The sequence below is a fragment of the Oncorhynchus kisutch genome, linkage group LG9, assembly GCF_002021735.2.
Source record: "Oncorhynchus kisutch isolate 150728-3 linkage group LG9, Okis_V2, whole genome shotgun sequence".
NCBI classification, from domain to species: domain Eukaryota; kingdom Metazoa; phylum Chordata; class Actinopteri; order Salmoniformes; family Salmonidae; genus Oncorhynchus; species Oncorhynchus kisutch.
The window spans coordinates 5,452,762-5,470,960 of record NC_034182.2 but is presented as its reverse complement, the minus strand read 5'-3'; the positions used below and the strand labels follow the sequence as shown (position 1 = coordinate 5,470,960).

Here is an 18,199-nt window from a genome sequence, read left to right as displayed (position 1 = left end):
TTGCCCGGGCGGTGTGTTTGGGATCATTGTCATGCTGAAAGACCCAGCCACGTTTCATCTTCAATGTCCTTGAGGATGGAAGGAGGTTTTCACTCAAAATCTCACGATAAATGGCCCCATTCATTCTTTCCTTTACACGGATCAGTCGTCCTGGTCCCTTTGCAGAAAAACAGCCCCAAAGCATGATGTTTCCACCCCCATGCTTCACCGTAGGTATGGTGTTCTTTGGATGCAACTCAGCATTCTTTGTCCTCCAAACACGACGAGTTGAGTTTTTACCAAAAAGTTATATTTTGGTTTCATCTGACCATATGACATTCTCCCAATCTTCTTCTGGATCATCCAAATGCTCTCTAGCAAACTTCAGACGGGCCTGGACATGTACTGGCTTAAGCAGGGGGACACGTCTGGCACTGCAGGATTTGAGTCCCTGGCGGCGTAGTGTGTTACTGATGGTAGGCATTGTTACTTTGGTCCCAGCTCTCTGCAGGTCATTCACTAGGTCCCCCTGTGTGGTTCTGGGATTTTTGCTCACCGTTCTTGTGATCATTTTGACCCCACGGGGTGAGATCTTGCGTGGAGCCCCAGATCGAGGGAGATTATCAGTGGTCTTGTATGTCTTCCATTTCCTAATAATTGCTCCCACAGTTGATTTCTTCAAACCAAGCTGCTTACCTATTGCAGATTCAGTCTTCCCAGCCTGGTGCAGGTCTACAATTTTGTTTCTGGTGTCCTTTGACAGCTCTTTGGTCTTGGTCATAGTGGAGTTTGGAGTGTGACTGTTTGAGGTTGTGGACAGGTGTCTTTTATACTGATAACAAGTCCAAACAGGTGCCATTAATACAGGTAACGAGTGGAGGACAGAGGAGCCTCTTAAAGAAGAAGTTACAGGTCTGTGAGAGCCAGAAATCTTGCTTGTTTGTAGGTGACCAAATACTTATTTTCCACCATAATTTGCAAATAAATTAATAAAAAATCCCACAATGTGATTTTCTGGATTTATTTTCTCATTTTGTCTGTCATAGTTGAAGTGTACCTATGATGAACATTACAGGCCTCTCTCATCTTTTTATGTGGGAGAACATGCACAATTGGTGACTGACTAAATACTTTTTTTGTCCCACTGTACTGTAATTGCACCAAAGCTAATGTAGAAAACCGTAAGCCTGGAAGGAACATTGGTACGGTATTGTGGGAAGCAAACATAGATGTATACAGCCCCACAGTGGAGGTGAACTAATACCCATAAAACCTAGCGGTCAAAATTTTGATAAATGTCAACTTGTTCAAGAGATTTACACAGTTATTAAAACGCCAGGGTAAGCCTACACGAAACACAGCTCTTATTTTAAATGTTTCTAAAATCCCCTATGGGAAAAATGAATGGTGGAAAAACGATTGGAACCTTTTTCCTGTTTGACCACTAGGTTTTATGAGTATTATGACTCATACTGTGGTACTCTATAGAGGTCTCGAGTGCCCAAAAAACAGTTTTAGCATGGGCAGCACCATTGAGGACTTTCACCATTTTAAAGTAGTCAACTGGATGGGAACTAGATTCAGCCACGGGCCATTTCTTTTCTTGAGTGGATGGTCAGGGGGCCGGAACATAATAACAAACAATAACATGACAAAACAGCTCTATACATCTCTATGGAAGCAACCTGTTATACCCTGCATTCATAACCCAGTGGGAAGCTGGTATTTACCATATACGACTCTGAAAAATCCACCTGAATGGCCCTCCAACTGGTAATTACTAAAGGAAAACTCGTCTATCATACCTGCGCTCCGACTTCTCCCACATGCTGACCTCTGAAGTCAAGGAAGTGACCTCGATAACAGCATTTTCGGCAGTTAAATGCAACAACAAAATACTATTTCTTAAAAAGAATCTAATGTGTTTTTGAACACTATCATTTGTTTACAAGCATAATAGCTGTACTTTAGTTTATGGTTGATGGAGCTTGTTGGCGAACTTGGCCATTAGCCAATCAGGATTCTGTCAAGGAGTGAATGCATCCAACTTGTATTTACGACGTCACAATTGGTCCTTTCCACCATCCCACTTGGTTATGAACCCAGCATAACCTGTCGCGACAAGTCTACTCTCCACCCACAAGGCACTATAGTACAAATTCTGCCCCTCACCCAAACTTCACAATTTGTCGGCATCGGTGGGTTATGGTCTCCATCAGTAGGCAATTTTTACAGTTTTCGTTTTAATAATTTAATCTAAATGGAACGATACATATGTATCATTGTGTTACTGGTGTGTTGTCTGCGTGCGGTGCGGTGCTACAGCTCCGGAAAGGTGACTGGGGCGTGTGACAATATGACACCGCAACACAAAAAAGGCGCGCAGCAAAGCCCCGCTCCATTCTCTGTCACCACTGACCGGTTCAGCTTCAAGGAGGGCGATGAAATCATCGGTGAGACATCATGTAGTTTTCTCTATTACTGGAGGGTTCATGCAGAGATATTGAACCCTCACCACTAGGCCTTTTGGTTTTTATTAATCTATGGTTTGGCTGTTATGGGTAGATATGCTGAAAAGTAGATATGGAATGAATAACGGTCTCCATTTTCTATGGTGGTGTTTAAATCAACTAAACACCTTTGTTTACAGTCAAGCTCCTGGCAGCTTCCACTCCATTCACTGGGTTTATGTTACAAGCCAGAGAGGTTGGAGGAAGCAGTCCTCTGGGATCCTTCACTGTAACAAGTGGAGAGGCCCAGCTACTCACCTGCAACGGACTACCTGTGAGTCTATTCCCATAGAGACTGTATAATTCCATTTCATTCTGTTTATTCCCACCTATCTATTACCACCTGACCTATTGCCTGCTTTTCTGTTATGTTATGAGAGCTACAGTATTACATATAACCAGGGGCGCAACTTTGGTTTTATGTAGTGTGTTTGGGGGGGGGGGGGGGGAATCACTTTTTTTTTGTATTATTTTTATCCACTCGGATTAACACTCCAAACAGCCTACCCGACCGCTCGGAGGTATCCGCATGGTCCTAAAGCACACCATTGCCTCGTTTTGTATCACATTCCAATTATAGGGATCCCGAGTGGCGCAACACAGCATCTCAGTGCTTGAGGCGTCACTACAGACATCCTGGTTCGAATCCAGGCTGTATCACACCCGGCCGTGATGGAGTCCCATAGGGTGGCGCACAATTGGCCTAGCGTTGGCCGGGGTAGGCCGTCATTGTAAATAAGAATTTGTTCTTAACTGACTTGCCTAGTTAAATAATGGTTTAAAAAAATGCAATTTCAGAATGGGAAAGTTGCATCTCTGCATATAACATTGAAACATTAATGGTTGTTTAGATCTTATAAATGTATTTATGAGACAGAAGAAAACAGCGTTCTTGTTTTACAAAAACAGAAGTTATTCCGTGTTCCTGCATGGGTCCTCCTGCTACTCTGTCGGGTAGAGTAGAGGCTGTAAGTCTACACTGAAAACCTTTAACAATGCAGTATAAAAAAAAATAGCAGTGTCAATATAAAAGTAAAAAATAAAATAAAATAAATGTAAGTGTCAATGCCAGTAGAGAAAGAACACAAGAATGTACATGTACTGATATGACTGCAGTTGAAGTCGGAAGTTTACATACACCTTAGCCAAATACATTTAAACTCAGTTTTTCACAATTCCTGACGTTTAATCCTACTAAAAATTAGGATAGGATCACCACTTTATTTTAAGAATGTGAAATGTCAGAATAATAGTAGAGAGAATGGTTTATTTCAGTTTGTATTACTTTCATCACATTCCCAGCGGGTAAGAGTTTACATACACTCAATTAGTATTTGGTAGCATTGCCTTTAAATTATTTAACTTGGGTCAAACATTTCAGGTAGCCTTCCACAAGCTTCCCACAATAAGTTGGGTGAATTTTGGCCCAATCCTCCTGACAGAGCTGGTGTAACTGAGTCAGGTTTGTAGGCCTCCTTGATCGCACATGCTTTTTCAGTTCTGCCCACATATTTTCTATGGGATTGAGGTCAGGGCTTTGTGATGGCCACTCCAATACCTTTACTTTGTTGTCTTTAAGCCATTTTGCTACAACTTTGGAAGTATGCTTGGGGTCATTGTCCATTTGGAAGACCCATTTGCGACCAAGCTTTAACTTCCTGATTGATGTCTTGATGTTGCTTCAATATATCCCCATAATTTCCTCCCTCATGATGCCATCTATTTTGTGAAGTGCACCAGTCCCTCCTGCAGCAAAGCACCCCCACAACATGATACTGCCACCCCCTTGCTTCACGGTTGGGATGGTGTTCTTCATCTTGCAAGCTTCCCCCCTTTTTCCTCCAAACATAACAATGGTCATTATGGCCAAACAGTTCTATTTTTGTTTCGTCAGACCAGAGGACATTTCTCCAAAAAGTACAATCTTTGTACCCATGTGCAGTTGCAAACCATAGTTTGGCTTCTTTATGGCGGTTTTGGAGCAGTGGCTTCTTCCTTGCTGAGCAGCTTTTCAGGTTATGTCAATATAGGACTTGTTTTACTGTGGATATAGATACTTTTGTACCTGTTTCCAGCATCTTCACAAGGTCCTTGGCTGTTGTTCTGGGATTGATTTGCAATTTTCGCCCAACAGTATGTTAAACTCTAGGAGACAGAACGCGCCTTCTTCCTGAGCGGTATGACGGCTGCGTGGTCCCATGGTGTTTATACTTGCGTACTATTGTTTGTACAGATGAACGTGGTACCTTCAGGCGTTTGGAAATTGCTCCCAAGGGTGAATCAGACTTGTGGAGGTCTACAATGTTTTTCTGAGGTCTTGGCTGATTTCTTTTGATTTTCCCATGATGTCAAAAAGAGGTTTGAAGGTAGGCCTTGAAATACATCCACAGGTACACCTCCAATTGACTCAAATGATGTCAATTAGCCTATCAGAAGCTTCTAAAGCCATGACATCATTTTCCGGAATTTTCCAAGCTGTTTAAAGGCACAGTCAACTTAGTGTATGTAAACTCTAATTGTGATACAGTGAATTATAAGTGAAATAATCTGTCTAAACAATTGTTGGAAAAGTTACTTGTGTCATGCACAAAGTAGATGTCCTAACCAACTTGCCAAGACTATAGTTTGTTAACAAGAAATTTGTGGAGTGGTTGAAAAACAAGTTTTAATGACTCCAACCTAAGTGTATGTAAATTTCCGACTTCAAATGTAGATGAGGTAGTTAAAAGCATATAATCAAGGGTAAAGTGGCTGAGAAAAAGGATATATTTATGTAAGGTTGTGTGTGTTTGTTTAACTATCCTTGTGGGCAAGGTAAAACAAGGAAAATTCCGGGACATTTTGCCGGTCCCCATGAGGAAAAACCCTATTTTAGGCTTAGGGATTAGGTTTAGGGTTACAATTAGGGTTAGGAGTTATGATTAGGTATAGTTTTAGGATTAGGGGTTTAGGGTTATGATTAGGTTAGGGTTAGATTTAGATTTAGGGTTAGGGAAAATAGGATTTTGGATGGGAATCAATTCTTTGCTTCCCACAAGGATAGCAATACAAAACTGTGTGTGTGTGTTAGGAGAGCACATCCTGTAATTGTGCATAATCAGTGCAGATCAAAAATAGTGACTAAAATATGTCAAACACCTATTTGTCAGTGGCAACTGACAAGACTATAGCTGACTAAATATTCCAAAACATGCATCCTGTTTGTAATTCACTTTTTGTCCTGGATACAAATTTGGGGCAAATACAACACATTACTGAGTACCACACTACATATTTTCAAGCATAGTGCTGGCTGCATCATGTTATGGGTATGCTTGTAATCGTTAAGGACTGGGGAGTTTTTCACGATAAAAATAAATTGAAAAGGAGCTAAGCACTGGCAAAATCCTAGAGGAAAACCTCGTTCAGTCTGCTTTCCCTCACTGGGAGATGAATTCACCTTTCAGCAGGACAAGAACCTAAAACAAAAGGCTAAAATGACACTGGAGTTGCTTACCAAGATGACAGTGAATGTTCCGGAGTGGTCGAGTTACAGTTTTGACTTAACTTCTACAGGATCGGTGCCCCCCCGGGCGCGGGACGGTTGAGCTAACGTAGGCTAATGTGATTAGCATGAGGTTGTAAGTAACAAGAATATTTCCCACAAACTTCAAAGTGTTTCCTTTCAAATGGTATCAAGAATATGCATATCCTTGCTTCAGGTCCTGAGCTACAGGCAGTTAGATTTGGGTATGTCATTTTAGGCAAACATAAAAATAAAAAAAGGGTCCAGTCCTTTTAAATCTGCTTGAAAATGATGATCAGAAACCAATTTGACAAAACAGGAAGAGTTTTGAAAATAATAAATGGGTAAATGTTGCACAATCTAGGTGTGGAAAGCTCTTATAGACTTATAGACTAGCAAGAAAGACTCACAGCTGTAAACGCTGCCAAAGGTGATTCTAACATGTATTGACTCAGGGGGTTGAATACCTATCTAATCATGGTGTTTTATTTTTTATGAATCTTTTACAATGTTAGGCTTTTTCTTCCACTTTGACATTAGAGCATTTTGTGTAGATCGTTGACAAAAAAAAAAGACAAATCAATTTTAATCCCACTTTGTAACACAACAAAATGTGGAAAAAGTCAAGGGGTGTGAATAGAGTTCAACATGTTTAATAAAGACCATACACGAGAACACTACAAAATACAAAACAACAAATGTGAAAACCGAAACAGTCCTATTTGGTGCAATGACACAAAGACAGAAGACAAACACCCACAAAGTACCCACAGAATATGGCTGCCTAAATATGGTTCCCAATCAGAGACAACGATAGACAACTGCCTCTAATTGAGAACCAATCTAGGCAACCATAGACTTACAAACTACCTAGAAAGGAAACAGCCCCATAAACATACAAAAAACCCTAGACCAGACAAAACACATAAATCCCCCATGTCACACCCTGACCTAACCAAAATAATAAAGAAAACAAAGATAACTAAGGCCAGGGCGTGACAGAAATAGACTACATTTTCTTCATATCATGTTTCTTTAGACCTGCCTTAAATAAATTATGGATTTATTGTGATTGTGTAGGTTATATTAAATTGATTGGAGTTTTTAAAATGTATATTTTCCAAAGGTCTGCATCAGAGACAGGGAACTACTAGTGTCAAGCACTTCAGTGAGACTTTGACCATTTGCTTTCACAGGTAGCAAGACTGACTCTCCCCCACTCTGCCTATCCTGAACACCATCTCCCTCTCTGGGCACTTAACATGAACCTGAGAGCTTGGACTTACGTGGTGGACACATTGAAGCTTTGTGCCCTTGCTGCTGACAATAAAAACTGGTCCCTCCCACCTGAACAAACTGCACAATCCCTTACTTACTCCTCCCAGACACAACCCCCCCAGAGTTACATCCACCGTCTTTGGTGTTCCTGGTGTCTCTGAAGCTTCTTGGAGTGGATGCTGCAGGTCGTGATGGGCCCCCTTTTCGTATGTTGAGGTTCTGCAGTGCCCACTTGGCCGCCATAAGCCCATCCTTGGGCTCGTGCTCTCGGATCCGAGTGTTGTGTAGAAGAACTTGTAGAAGTTGCTCGAGTGCAGTGCTTCCTTCAGGTCCTTGTAGACTTTGGACAACCCCTCATCAGTTGCTGTGTAAGCCTCTTTGGCCTTTCCCTTGAGCAATGGATTTAGATGGCAGGCCCACTCTTCCTCTTGCCACCACCAAGTCTTGGCCATTCGTTAAAAACCTCAGCAGGTCATTTTCAATGTCCACCCTCTGCTGGTAAGAAGGCATTTTTGGCTCCTTACTCAGGAAAGCTGGAGGGTTGACATTGGTCCTGCTGGACTGGTCTCCTGGTGCTGGGGTTGAGGTTAACATCATTGCTGCTTCAAAACCCTGATGTGGAGTTGAAGTCCCTGCTACGTCGACCCTCAGTCGACTTGGTGTTGGCAGACCCATTCATGGGCTCTGGCTGGCAAGCTCCGCTTGGGAGACGTGAGGGATGTGAGGATAGATTGTCATAGACCCTGGATCTCCTGCTTGAGGTCTTTGTCCCGCCTCTCCAGATTACCATGGTTGGATTTGGTTCTGGGCCCTCCACCAGTTTTCCAGCCACTCCTTCAGTCGGCTGCTCCCATGGACCTTCTCTGGTTGTATCTGATTATTTCATCGGCAGCTCACGCAGGTCTGAAAACCTTTAACTTACGCAAATGTTTGCGGCGCAGGTAGGTTCTATCGCTTGTATTTTCAATCTGTTGATGCATTGCGCGCAATGCACAATATGTAAACAATAGCTGAATGTAGTCGACAAAGGGAACGTTTCCTCTGAAGTTCGGCTAGGCTCGGCCATATTGGGCAAGTGTTTGTCACATGTGAATTGCATCAGTATTGGAAATAAAAAATGTAAATACAAATTAAATACAGACCAGCATACTGAAGGTCAGGTTGATAACACTACTCTGTGGATATTTGATGTCACATTCTTACCTGCTAAATGACCAACCTCACGGACAACTGGTAAAGTATCATTTTATTCATCATTCTGGTTGGTAGAGGTCGTGAGAGAGAACTTTACTCAAACAAATGCACATATCTGCCCAGATTAGAATTCTATGCAATACAACATCGGGTGTTCAGGCTAAGTTTAATTTTTTACATTTTATTTCACCTTTATTTAACTAGGTAAATCTTTTATCAAATAGGGCTATCTTCTGTATACCACCCCTACCTTGTCACAACAAAGCTGATTGGTTCAAATGCATTAAGAAGGAAACCTTTAACAACTTTTAACAAGGCACACCTGCTATTCATTCCAGAAAGAGTTCCAAGAGTGTACAGGTGTGCCTTGTTAAACTTTTAACAAGGCACACCTGTTAATGCATTCCAGAAAGAGTTCCAAGAGTGTGCAAAGCTGTCATCAAGGTAAAGGGTGGCTACTTTGAATAATCTCAAATATAAAACATATTTTGATTTGTTTAACACTTCTTTGGTTGCGACATGATTCCATATGTGTTATTTCATACTTTTGATGTCTTCACTGTTATTCTACAATGTAGATAATAGTAAAAATACAGAAAACCCTTGAATAAGTAGGTGTGTCCAAACCTTTGACTGGTACTGTATGTATACTGCCTGAATCTCAGGTGGGAACAGTTCCGCCGACCTTTATAAGTTCCATTTGAATCCATTTTCCCATTCACTGTGTTGGTGGTGCTCATAAAATGTATCATAACTCAAAAGGTGGCACCACAGGTCCCAGAGTGGTGGGGCGATTTTTTTCTTCTTCCTGAATGTAACCAGGTACAACTCAGAAACCTGATTGTAGCAGGCACCTTAAGGGTTCCCCTATTTCCTGGGGCAAGTAGACTGAGAAGTCTTGGTTATTCCAAACGTCTTCCATTTAAGAATGATGGAAGCCAATGTGTTCTTGGGGACCTTCAATGCTGCAGAAATGTTTTGGTACCCTTCCCTAGACACAATCCTGTCTCGGAGCTCTACGGACAATTCCTTAGACTTAATGGCTTGGTTTTTGCTCTGACATGCAATGTCAATTGTTGGACCTTATATAGCCAGGTGTGTGCCTTTCCAAATCATGTCCAATTAATTGAATTCACCACAGGTGGACTCCAATCAAGTTGTAGAAACATCTCAAGGGTTATCAATGGAAACAGGATGCACCTTAACTCAATTTAGAGGCTCCATGGAAAAAGCTCTGTATACTTATGTAAATAAGGTGTTTCTAAAAACCTGTTTTCACTTTGTCATTATGGGGTATTGGGTGTAGATTGACAATGAAAACATTTAATTTAATACATTTTAGATTAAGGCTATACGTGAGAATAGCCAGAACAATCTCAGAAACCCAAAATATCTTTGGGTCTCCCTGGCATGGAATCACCCTGTTGCATCTGAATAAAACAATCTTAATGGATCCTTTTTTTTTTCTCCTTTTCTCAGAATTCTGCAGTTTCTCACACATCAGATTCACCTAAATCCTCCATCCAGGGAATATGGAGGGCCCCCATATCAGGCAACCTAAACTCCATCCAATTCAGGTGATTCACCCATCCAATATCCCCTAGCTCGTGAAGCAGAATGTTCACGTCTTATAGCCTGGGGCCCGGTTTCCGGTACACAGAATAAGCCTCGTTCTCAGCTAAAACGCACTTTCAATGGAAAATCCGTCCCTTAATGTTATTACATTGCTTTACTATATGTTCTGCCATGCCATTTTTACAGTGCATCCTTTGTAAAAGATTACTCCACCTTCTGGGTTGGAGTGAGAAGTTCTCCAGTCACATACAACATCGCTGCTGCACCCCTAACTAACAGCAAATCCATATCCATCACCTCTACCTCCTCCTTCGCCTCATCCTCAGAAGTGAGTATGATTACATGCACACAATAATACGATTATTGTGCATATTCAGATTAATATAATAATTTGATTAAAACATTTGCATGCTTTGCAAGAAGAATGATTTCCCTAATAATCCTGTTTATATGGACACGAAATCAGGCTACTGATGGGAAAATTGCCACCATGTTATTTTTGGGAAGCCTAATTTGATTCTGACTTCTGACATTTTTAACTCCCTTCACTCGTGCAAAGGAGGGAGGCTTGCACTGCTGGTTTTATCACATGCGCAGATCAAATACACCCTGGAACTACGATTAAAGTGTTTACCCTTAAGGGTTATTCGGCTGTCCCCACAGGAGAACCCTTTGAAGAACCCCTTTTGGTTCCATGTAGAATCATTTTGGGTTCCATGTAGAACCCTTTTCACAGAGGGTTCTACATAGAACGGAAAAGAGTTCTTCCCTGGAACCTTAGTCCCCTTCTATGGGGACAGCTGCAGAACGCTTTTGGACCACTTTTTTTCTAAGAGTGTACACGTCCTAATAATTCTAAAGGTTGCTCAGAAACCAGATGTTTTAATCAGCGTATGCTTACTTAGATTATGAACTTATGCCAATTAAGATAAGCAGAGTAAGTTGTTTACATGACTAATGCCATACTCGGCCTACTGCCATAATCAGTTTAATATCGAATTATTAGTGTGCATGTAGACGTACCTAGTATTTCCATTGAAATCCTTAGTACTTATGGTAATAGATAATAGTACAGATATGTTTTTATCTAAAACATAAACTTGTCTTAACAATGTATCACAAGTGTAATTGATAGTCTATCAAAGGGGAATATCTGTATTCGTCCTGTTTCATTGCATGTAGAAGTGGGTAACCTGTACGAGCGTGAGGTGAGAAATGGAAATGTGTTTTTTGCATTTTCCCAACTCCCCCTGAGAGTGGGGTCATTGACGGCGACCCTTTAGCAATTAGGGTTAAGTGCCTTGCTCAAAGGCAGATCAACAGATTTTTCACCTTGTCGGGTCAGGGATTCGAACTAGCAACCTTTCAGTTACTGGCCCAACGCTCTAACCGCTAGGCTACCTGCTGCTCACTCTCAGACAATATTGTCATATTACATTTTCAAACAAACAATAACATTTATTTTGACATCAGTTGTCCCAAAGTGCTTTACAATAACGTTGAATATGTTTGTAATAGTTGTCCAACACCAGCACTGGATGTGGCAGCACTAAGGTCTGTTTCAGCCAACCTCTGAACTGTGACCCTGGGGTCAGCCCAGACTGTTACTTCCTGTCTGCTATGACTTCTCCCGGTGATACAGCCGTCCAGTTGGAGATGACCGGCCCTTCTGATGGCTACATCGCCATCGGCTTCTCAGATGACCAGAGGATGGTAATGTAGCCTTTTCTGAAGTAGTGCATGCACCTCCTGCAATTCAATATGCTTATTTAAATTTCGAGGCACTCGTCCAGATACTTTCACTTCAATGAAAACGGTGAACAAGTTTTTTTTTTTACCACGAAGAGGGATTGTATGAGGACAGTTGAAAGGCAGCCTATAAACTGCAGGAGCATTCAACAGTGTGCTATTTTTATTTTATGAATTTTTGTTTATTGTACCCTACACCTTCAAGTAGCCTGTGGCAGGGTTGATTGTGTTCCTCTCATAATCTGTTTTCCTTTACATCACATAAGGGAAATGATGACATTTATATTTGTGGACGGGACAGTGGCGGGCTCATCCGATTGCAACACGCCTTTTCAACAGGAAGGAAGATACCGGACATACTTCCTCTGGTAATTGCTTGCTATTATGACATATGAAACGCAAAGAGGATGATATAAATTGGAATATGGACTGGAATTAAAGTTCTGATTTTGACTGATTTGAAATGGAATGTACCCCCAACCCTGATGCTACAATGACTCGCAAAACAATCAAAGTAATGACTCAAATGTCTCTTGCTTGTCCTTTTCTAGGGAAATGTTTCTGATGTTACATCCTCAGTGAATAATAGTATCATTAGCTGTTCCTTCACGACTAGGAACCCCATTTCAACTCAGCGATCCGGAGGATCCAGTTCCCTCTACTATCTCATGATCGTTCACGGGCCCTCCAATAATGGTACAGTATGAGCCAAAAGCTTACAGCATAGTAGCACCAGTACTGATACAGAGGAAGTGGGTGTATCCCTCTGTCATTTTATTTACATAGTGCTATGACATCTTTAGATAATAATGAGTGACATTACATGGACATGGAAGATGGGATCTTAAATCAGCACTCCTACTCTGAGATATTTTATCAATACTTCCTCTTATCTAATACTTCCTGTTATCTAATAAGGATTCAAATATTGTGGGCCTGGTACTGATGAAGAAAGCGGTCTGCTTCAGTCAAGCAGTCATATGTTTCATAATATCATTTCATTCTATTTCTCTTCCATTTCACTTTTCGGTTGACTTTGACAGGGACAATCGGCTTTCATACTGGCACCTTCATCAGTGACACTAAAGTTGACATTTCAAGTCCTCAAGTTGTTACAAGTGAAAAAGAGCCACCTATTATTAAAGCACATGGTAAGGTTGCCGTTTCCTTAGTGAGAAGTTTGCATGCATAACCTCGAACAAATTGTTATACGGTAATACACTGATTATAACTACATATACAAGCTTATAGATTTGTGTATTGATTATGGATTATTGATTTATTATCCTGTTGTGCTTCAGGTTCCCTGATGTTGATAGCGTGGATGACCACGGGTAGTTTGGGAATGATCATAGCCAGGTATCTGAAAGGTGTGGCCAAGGGGAAACATTATTTTGGAAAAGATGTTTGGTTTCTGGTGAGTTTCTATAATACTGTCCCTAATGTGTAAGTGTAACAAAATTAGATTGTACCGTAAGTTAGATTGTACTTCAAATGTTTTCACTGCTATCGAATTGGTGCCTTTTCCACATATAGCGTGACTGGGAGAGTGTGTCAAGCAGGCGAGGAAGCTATACTGTTAATTAAGCAAGCAGACTGACGTCCATCACGTTTCAAGTTTTATTAGTCGAATGTACAGGATACACATGGTATACACTGTCCAACAAAATGCTGACTTGCAGGTTCCTTCTTGACAATACAACAACAATAAGAAAAATATATATATAAGATTATGAACATAAACATTAGTAATGTTTTTAGTTCCAAATAATAATGTCATATAATCTGTACTCTTGGCATGTTCCTCAGGCGCACGTGTCTCTTATGACACTCACTGTTGCCGCCACCATCATCGCCTTCATTTTGGCCTTCTCAGAAGTTGGAGGCTGGAGTGGGGTATGTATCATAAACCTTTACTGCGCGCCGATTGTTATTTAAAACAAACAGACCTATCTGACAAATGCTGTGCCGTCTACAGTTTTATGAAACCTACTCTATTATGGAAGGCTCCGATAATTGAAATAGTTATGAGAGACAGTTTATTAGCCCAGTTTGTTTATAGGGAGCCCATCCTGTGTTGGGCTGCATCGTTATGATCCTGGCCTTCTTCCAGCCTATCGCTGCCATGTTCCGATGTGGACCTCATCATCACTGGTAAGGGATACAGACTCATACCTAGTGTATGTCAGTTTGCTCATGTGTATGTAAATCCAAAAGTGGCTTGTTTTCTCAAGGTAATGTATTATATTTGTGTTTTCTCGCAGGCGATTCCTCTTCAATTGGTCGCATGCTTTGAATGCAGTGGCAATAAAAGTTTTAGCTGGTAAGGAACTGTGATCATGACATTATTTTTGTTCGATTTTATTAGCATAGTACAAAGTACCGTATCTTCTCAGCCAATATCTGTCAAACATGTTTGCTGTTGCACTACTACCATGTTAGTAATTGTGTTGACATTATCTTCCAGTGGCAGCCATCTTCACTGGGCTGTCGTATTTTAGCACCTCTGAGGATAGTTGGCTTCTGAAGGTGATGGGTGGGTTTGTTGGATGGGAGGCAACGCTGTACATCCTGCTAGAACTCCACATGCGCTGGAAGCTCAATGGTGAGATCAAATACATAATGATATCGATCTTAATTTTGTTAAATGCAGGTTTATGATATATAGCCCCCCTATAATATTGAATAACCTCACATTGTGGATCTGCCACATATAACCTTTGTCGGCCTCTTGGACTACGTCAAAAGCTCTGACGAAGGACAAGAGGCCTTGAATAAGCAAAGTGATACAAGCAAGAGAGGTGTGCAGGTTTCTATTTTCTTTTCAAATACTTCAATAACTTTGGTTGTTCTTCTAGATCATGCAGAGAGTGCTTCTGAATCGGTACGCTGATTCCCACCATTTAATCCCACACATTTAAATGTACTTATTGTGTCAGTGAATTAGAAAAGTGACTCATTCTTAACAACTAATTTGTCTGCCACGGCTGTACTTGACTTTTCATTTCTCCCCCAGACAAGAATGGAGTTGTTACTGCTGGTCTTGTTTTTCCTTGGAAATATAGCCTTTTTGGTGGCACTACTTGTTGGAATTGGCTCGTCATGAAGATCTGCTGAGCAATGGACTGAGATCGGAATGTTGTGATACAGTATATCTATAAAATAGCTCACTGTACAGTATATTTTTAAGTTGTTTTATATTTGTTTGTTGTCAGATGTTTCAAAGTATCTGTCCATTTATTGAGGATTGAATGTGATCAGATCATCAATTTATACAGTATCCCTCCATATAAGTATGACAGACTTTCCACGAGGGCGGGCATATTGGAAATTTAACCAGGGTTTATTGACTGACACTACTTTCTTAACACGAAGTAAGGAATTCTTAACAGACTTTTTCTTGCACAATACTGGTTCAGTGGACCCAATTATTGTACCTTTAGAAGCCATTCAATTCAATGTTCATCCCTAAAACGGTATCGGTCAACAGAGAAAAGAATTTCAACAGAAATAGAACATCTAACATTACACATCAACGGTGTTGAATGTACTACAGAATCCCTGAATAATCTACACACAAAACAAAAGGAGATTGAGGAATTTATTCAGGAAAGACCGAGTTTATTATTATTTTTTTTCCCCAGAGCAAATTCAATATAGTAACCCGACCAAAAAGAACCTACAGAAAAAAGTTACAAACGATGGAGAAATCCTTCTCACCAAAGGAGATTCTGAATGAGGAAGGTCCTCCAACCTGAGTTGATGATGAGTTTTGTGATATACAGTACCAGTCAAAAGTTTGGACACACCTACTCATTCAAGGGTTTTTCTTTATTTTTACTATTTTGTACCTTGTAGAATAATAGTGAAGACATCAAAACTATGAAACAACACATATTTAATTATGTAGTAACCAACAGTATAAAACAAATCAAAATATGTTTTATTCAAAGTAGCCACCCTTTGCCTTGCTGACAGCTTTGCATACTCTTGGCATTCTCTCAACCAGCTTCATGAGGTAGTCACCTGGAATGCATTTCAATTAACAGGTGTGCCTTGTTAAAAGTACATTTGTGGAATTTCTTTCCTTCTTAATGCGTTCAAGGCAATCAGTTGTGTTGTGACAAGGTAGTGGTGGTATACAGAAGATAGCCCTCTTTGGTAAAAGACCAAGTCCATATTATGGCATAAACACCTCAAATAAGGAAAGAGAAAAGACAGTCCATCATTACTTTAGACATGGTCAGTCAATTGGTAAAATTTCAAGAACTTTGAAAGTTTCTTGAAGTGCAGTCGCAAAAACCATCAAGCTCTATGATGAAACTGGCTCTCATGAGGAACGCCACAGGAAAGGAAGACCCAGAGTTACCTCTGCTGCAGAGGATAAGTTCATTAGATTTAACTGCACCTCAGATTGCAGCCCAAATAAATGCTTTACAGAGTTCAAGTAACAGACACATCTCAACATCAACTGTTCAGAGGTGACTGCGTGAATCAAGCCTTCATGGTCGATTACTGCAAAGAAACCACTACTAAAGGACACCAATAATATGGAGAGACTTGCTTGGGCCAAGAAACATGAGCAATGGACATTAGAGTGGTGGAAATCTTCCCTTTGGTCAGATGAGTCCAAATTTGAGATTTTTGGTTCCAACCGCTATGTCTTTGTGAGACAGAATAGGTGAACGGGTGACCTCTGCATGTGTGGTTCCCACCGTGAAGCATGGAGAATGTGTGATGGTGTGGGGATGCTTTGCTGGTGACACTGTCAGTGATTTATTTAGAGTTCAAGGCACAACTAACCAGCATGGCTACCACAGCATTCTGCAGCAATATGCCATCCCATCTGGTTAGCGCTTAGTGGGACTATCATTTGTTTTCAACAGGACAATGACCCAACACACCACCAGGCTGTGTAAGGGCTATTTGACCAAGAAGGGAAGTGCTGCATCAGATGACCTGGCCTCCACAATCACCCGACCTCAACCAAATTGAGATGGTTTGGGATGAGTTGGACCGCAGAGTGAAGGAAAAGCAGCCAACAAGTTCTCAGCATATGTGGGAACTCCTTCAAGACGGTTGGAAAAGCATTCCTCATGCATTTGGTTGAGAGAATGCCAAGTGTGCCAAGCAGTCATCAAAGCAAAGGGTGGCTACTTTGAATCTTAAATATAAAACATATTTTGATTTGTTTAACACTTTTTTGGTTACTACATGATTCCAGAATGTGTTGTTTCATAGTTTTGATGTCTTCACTATTATTCTACAATGTAGAAAATAGTTTAAAAAAAGAAAAACCCTTGAATGAGTAGGTGTGTCCAAACTCTTAACTGGTACTGTACGTTTCCCCAAAAATCATGTTAGACTATCTGCTACACAAAAATATATTGTGAAGGCCTAATTTCACAGGACTAAGTATGGTTGGCAATTTATTACTTTCAGACGGGGAAAATGCCTGGCCTCGATGGCATTCCAATAGAGATAGGCTTTTTATGAACTACTGAAAGATCAATTAATGTCATGTTTTAATTACTCGTATATAAACTATTAGACACACAAAATGAGAGACTGATCTCTCTCCTACTGAAGCAGGAGCAAGGGGGGCAGTAAAAGAGCCAGTCTGTTTAAAAAAATTGGAGTCACCCCACCATGCTAAAATATTGGCAAAATGTACTGCTCATAAAATAAAAAAGGTCCTACCGTAAATTAAGAGTCAACGACATTATTTGGGTATTAGCAAACAGAATGAGCTTTACAAATTAGATAAAAAAATAAAACAAGATTTTCACTGGACAGTTACTTTAAAGAATTTGCTGTGAGAATCATGCCACAGAAATACCTATTTTTTTTTCATTGGATGGCAAAGTTGTGTTTTATACTCTGTCACACCATTATCATTATATTACATGACATTTAATAATGGAACTGATTTATAATAAAGTGATTTTACAACATTTTTCAAATAATTAATTTCTTATTTACATTGCTATTATAATCATACAGTATATTGGCACCCTTGCACTTTTCTTCAAATAAATTGGACAATTATAAAATTGTAATATCTTTGGCTATGAGTGAAAGCCAAAGATATAAGAATTTTATAAGTCCAATGTCATGTTTTTGGATAACGTGATGACATCGTCACTTCTCCTTGTGTGCACTGAGTGCTAGTGCGCAGGCGTAGTAATCCCAGTAAAACTGGCTCTAGAAAGATGGCAAACCTCATGAAATGACATATATGAACGTCTTTCTTGGATGCTGTCTCTACAGTCTCTTGTGACAAGGTAGGGTTGGTATACAGAAGATAGCCCTATTTGGTAAAATACCAAGTCCATATTATGGCAAGAACAGCTCAAATAAGCAAAGAGAAACGACAGTCCATCATTACTTTAAGACATGAAGGTCAATC

General features: G+C 40.4%; 1 protein-coding gene across 1 annotated transcript; it reads left to right on the top strand.

Annotated features, from left to right (window-relative positions):
* The first annotated feature begins 2,155 nt into the window (after positions 1-2,155).
* LOC109896371 (putative ferric-chelate reductase 1) lies at positions 2,156-17,746 on the top strand. Its single transcript, XM_020490620.2, has 15 exons — positions 2,156-2,432; positions 2,630-2,763; positions 9,946-10,043; positions 10,228-10,369; positions 11,560-11,754; positions 12,057-12,158; positions 12,342-12,486; positions 12,834-12,941; positions 13,092-13,207; positions 13,600-13,686; positions 13,853-13,944; positions 14,055-14,113; positions 14,258-14,395; positions 14,649-14,674; positions 14,807-17,746. The coding sequence occupies exons 1-15, from the start codon at positions 2,240-2,242 to the stop codon at positions 14,894-14,896; spliced, it is 1,725 nt and encodes a 574-aa protein (XP_020346209.1). The 5' UTR covers positions 2,156-2,239; the 3' UTR covers positions 14,897-17,746.
* Positions 17,747-18,199: the final 453 nt, after the last annotated feature.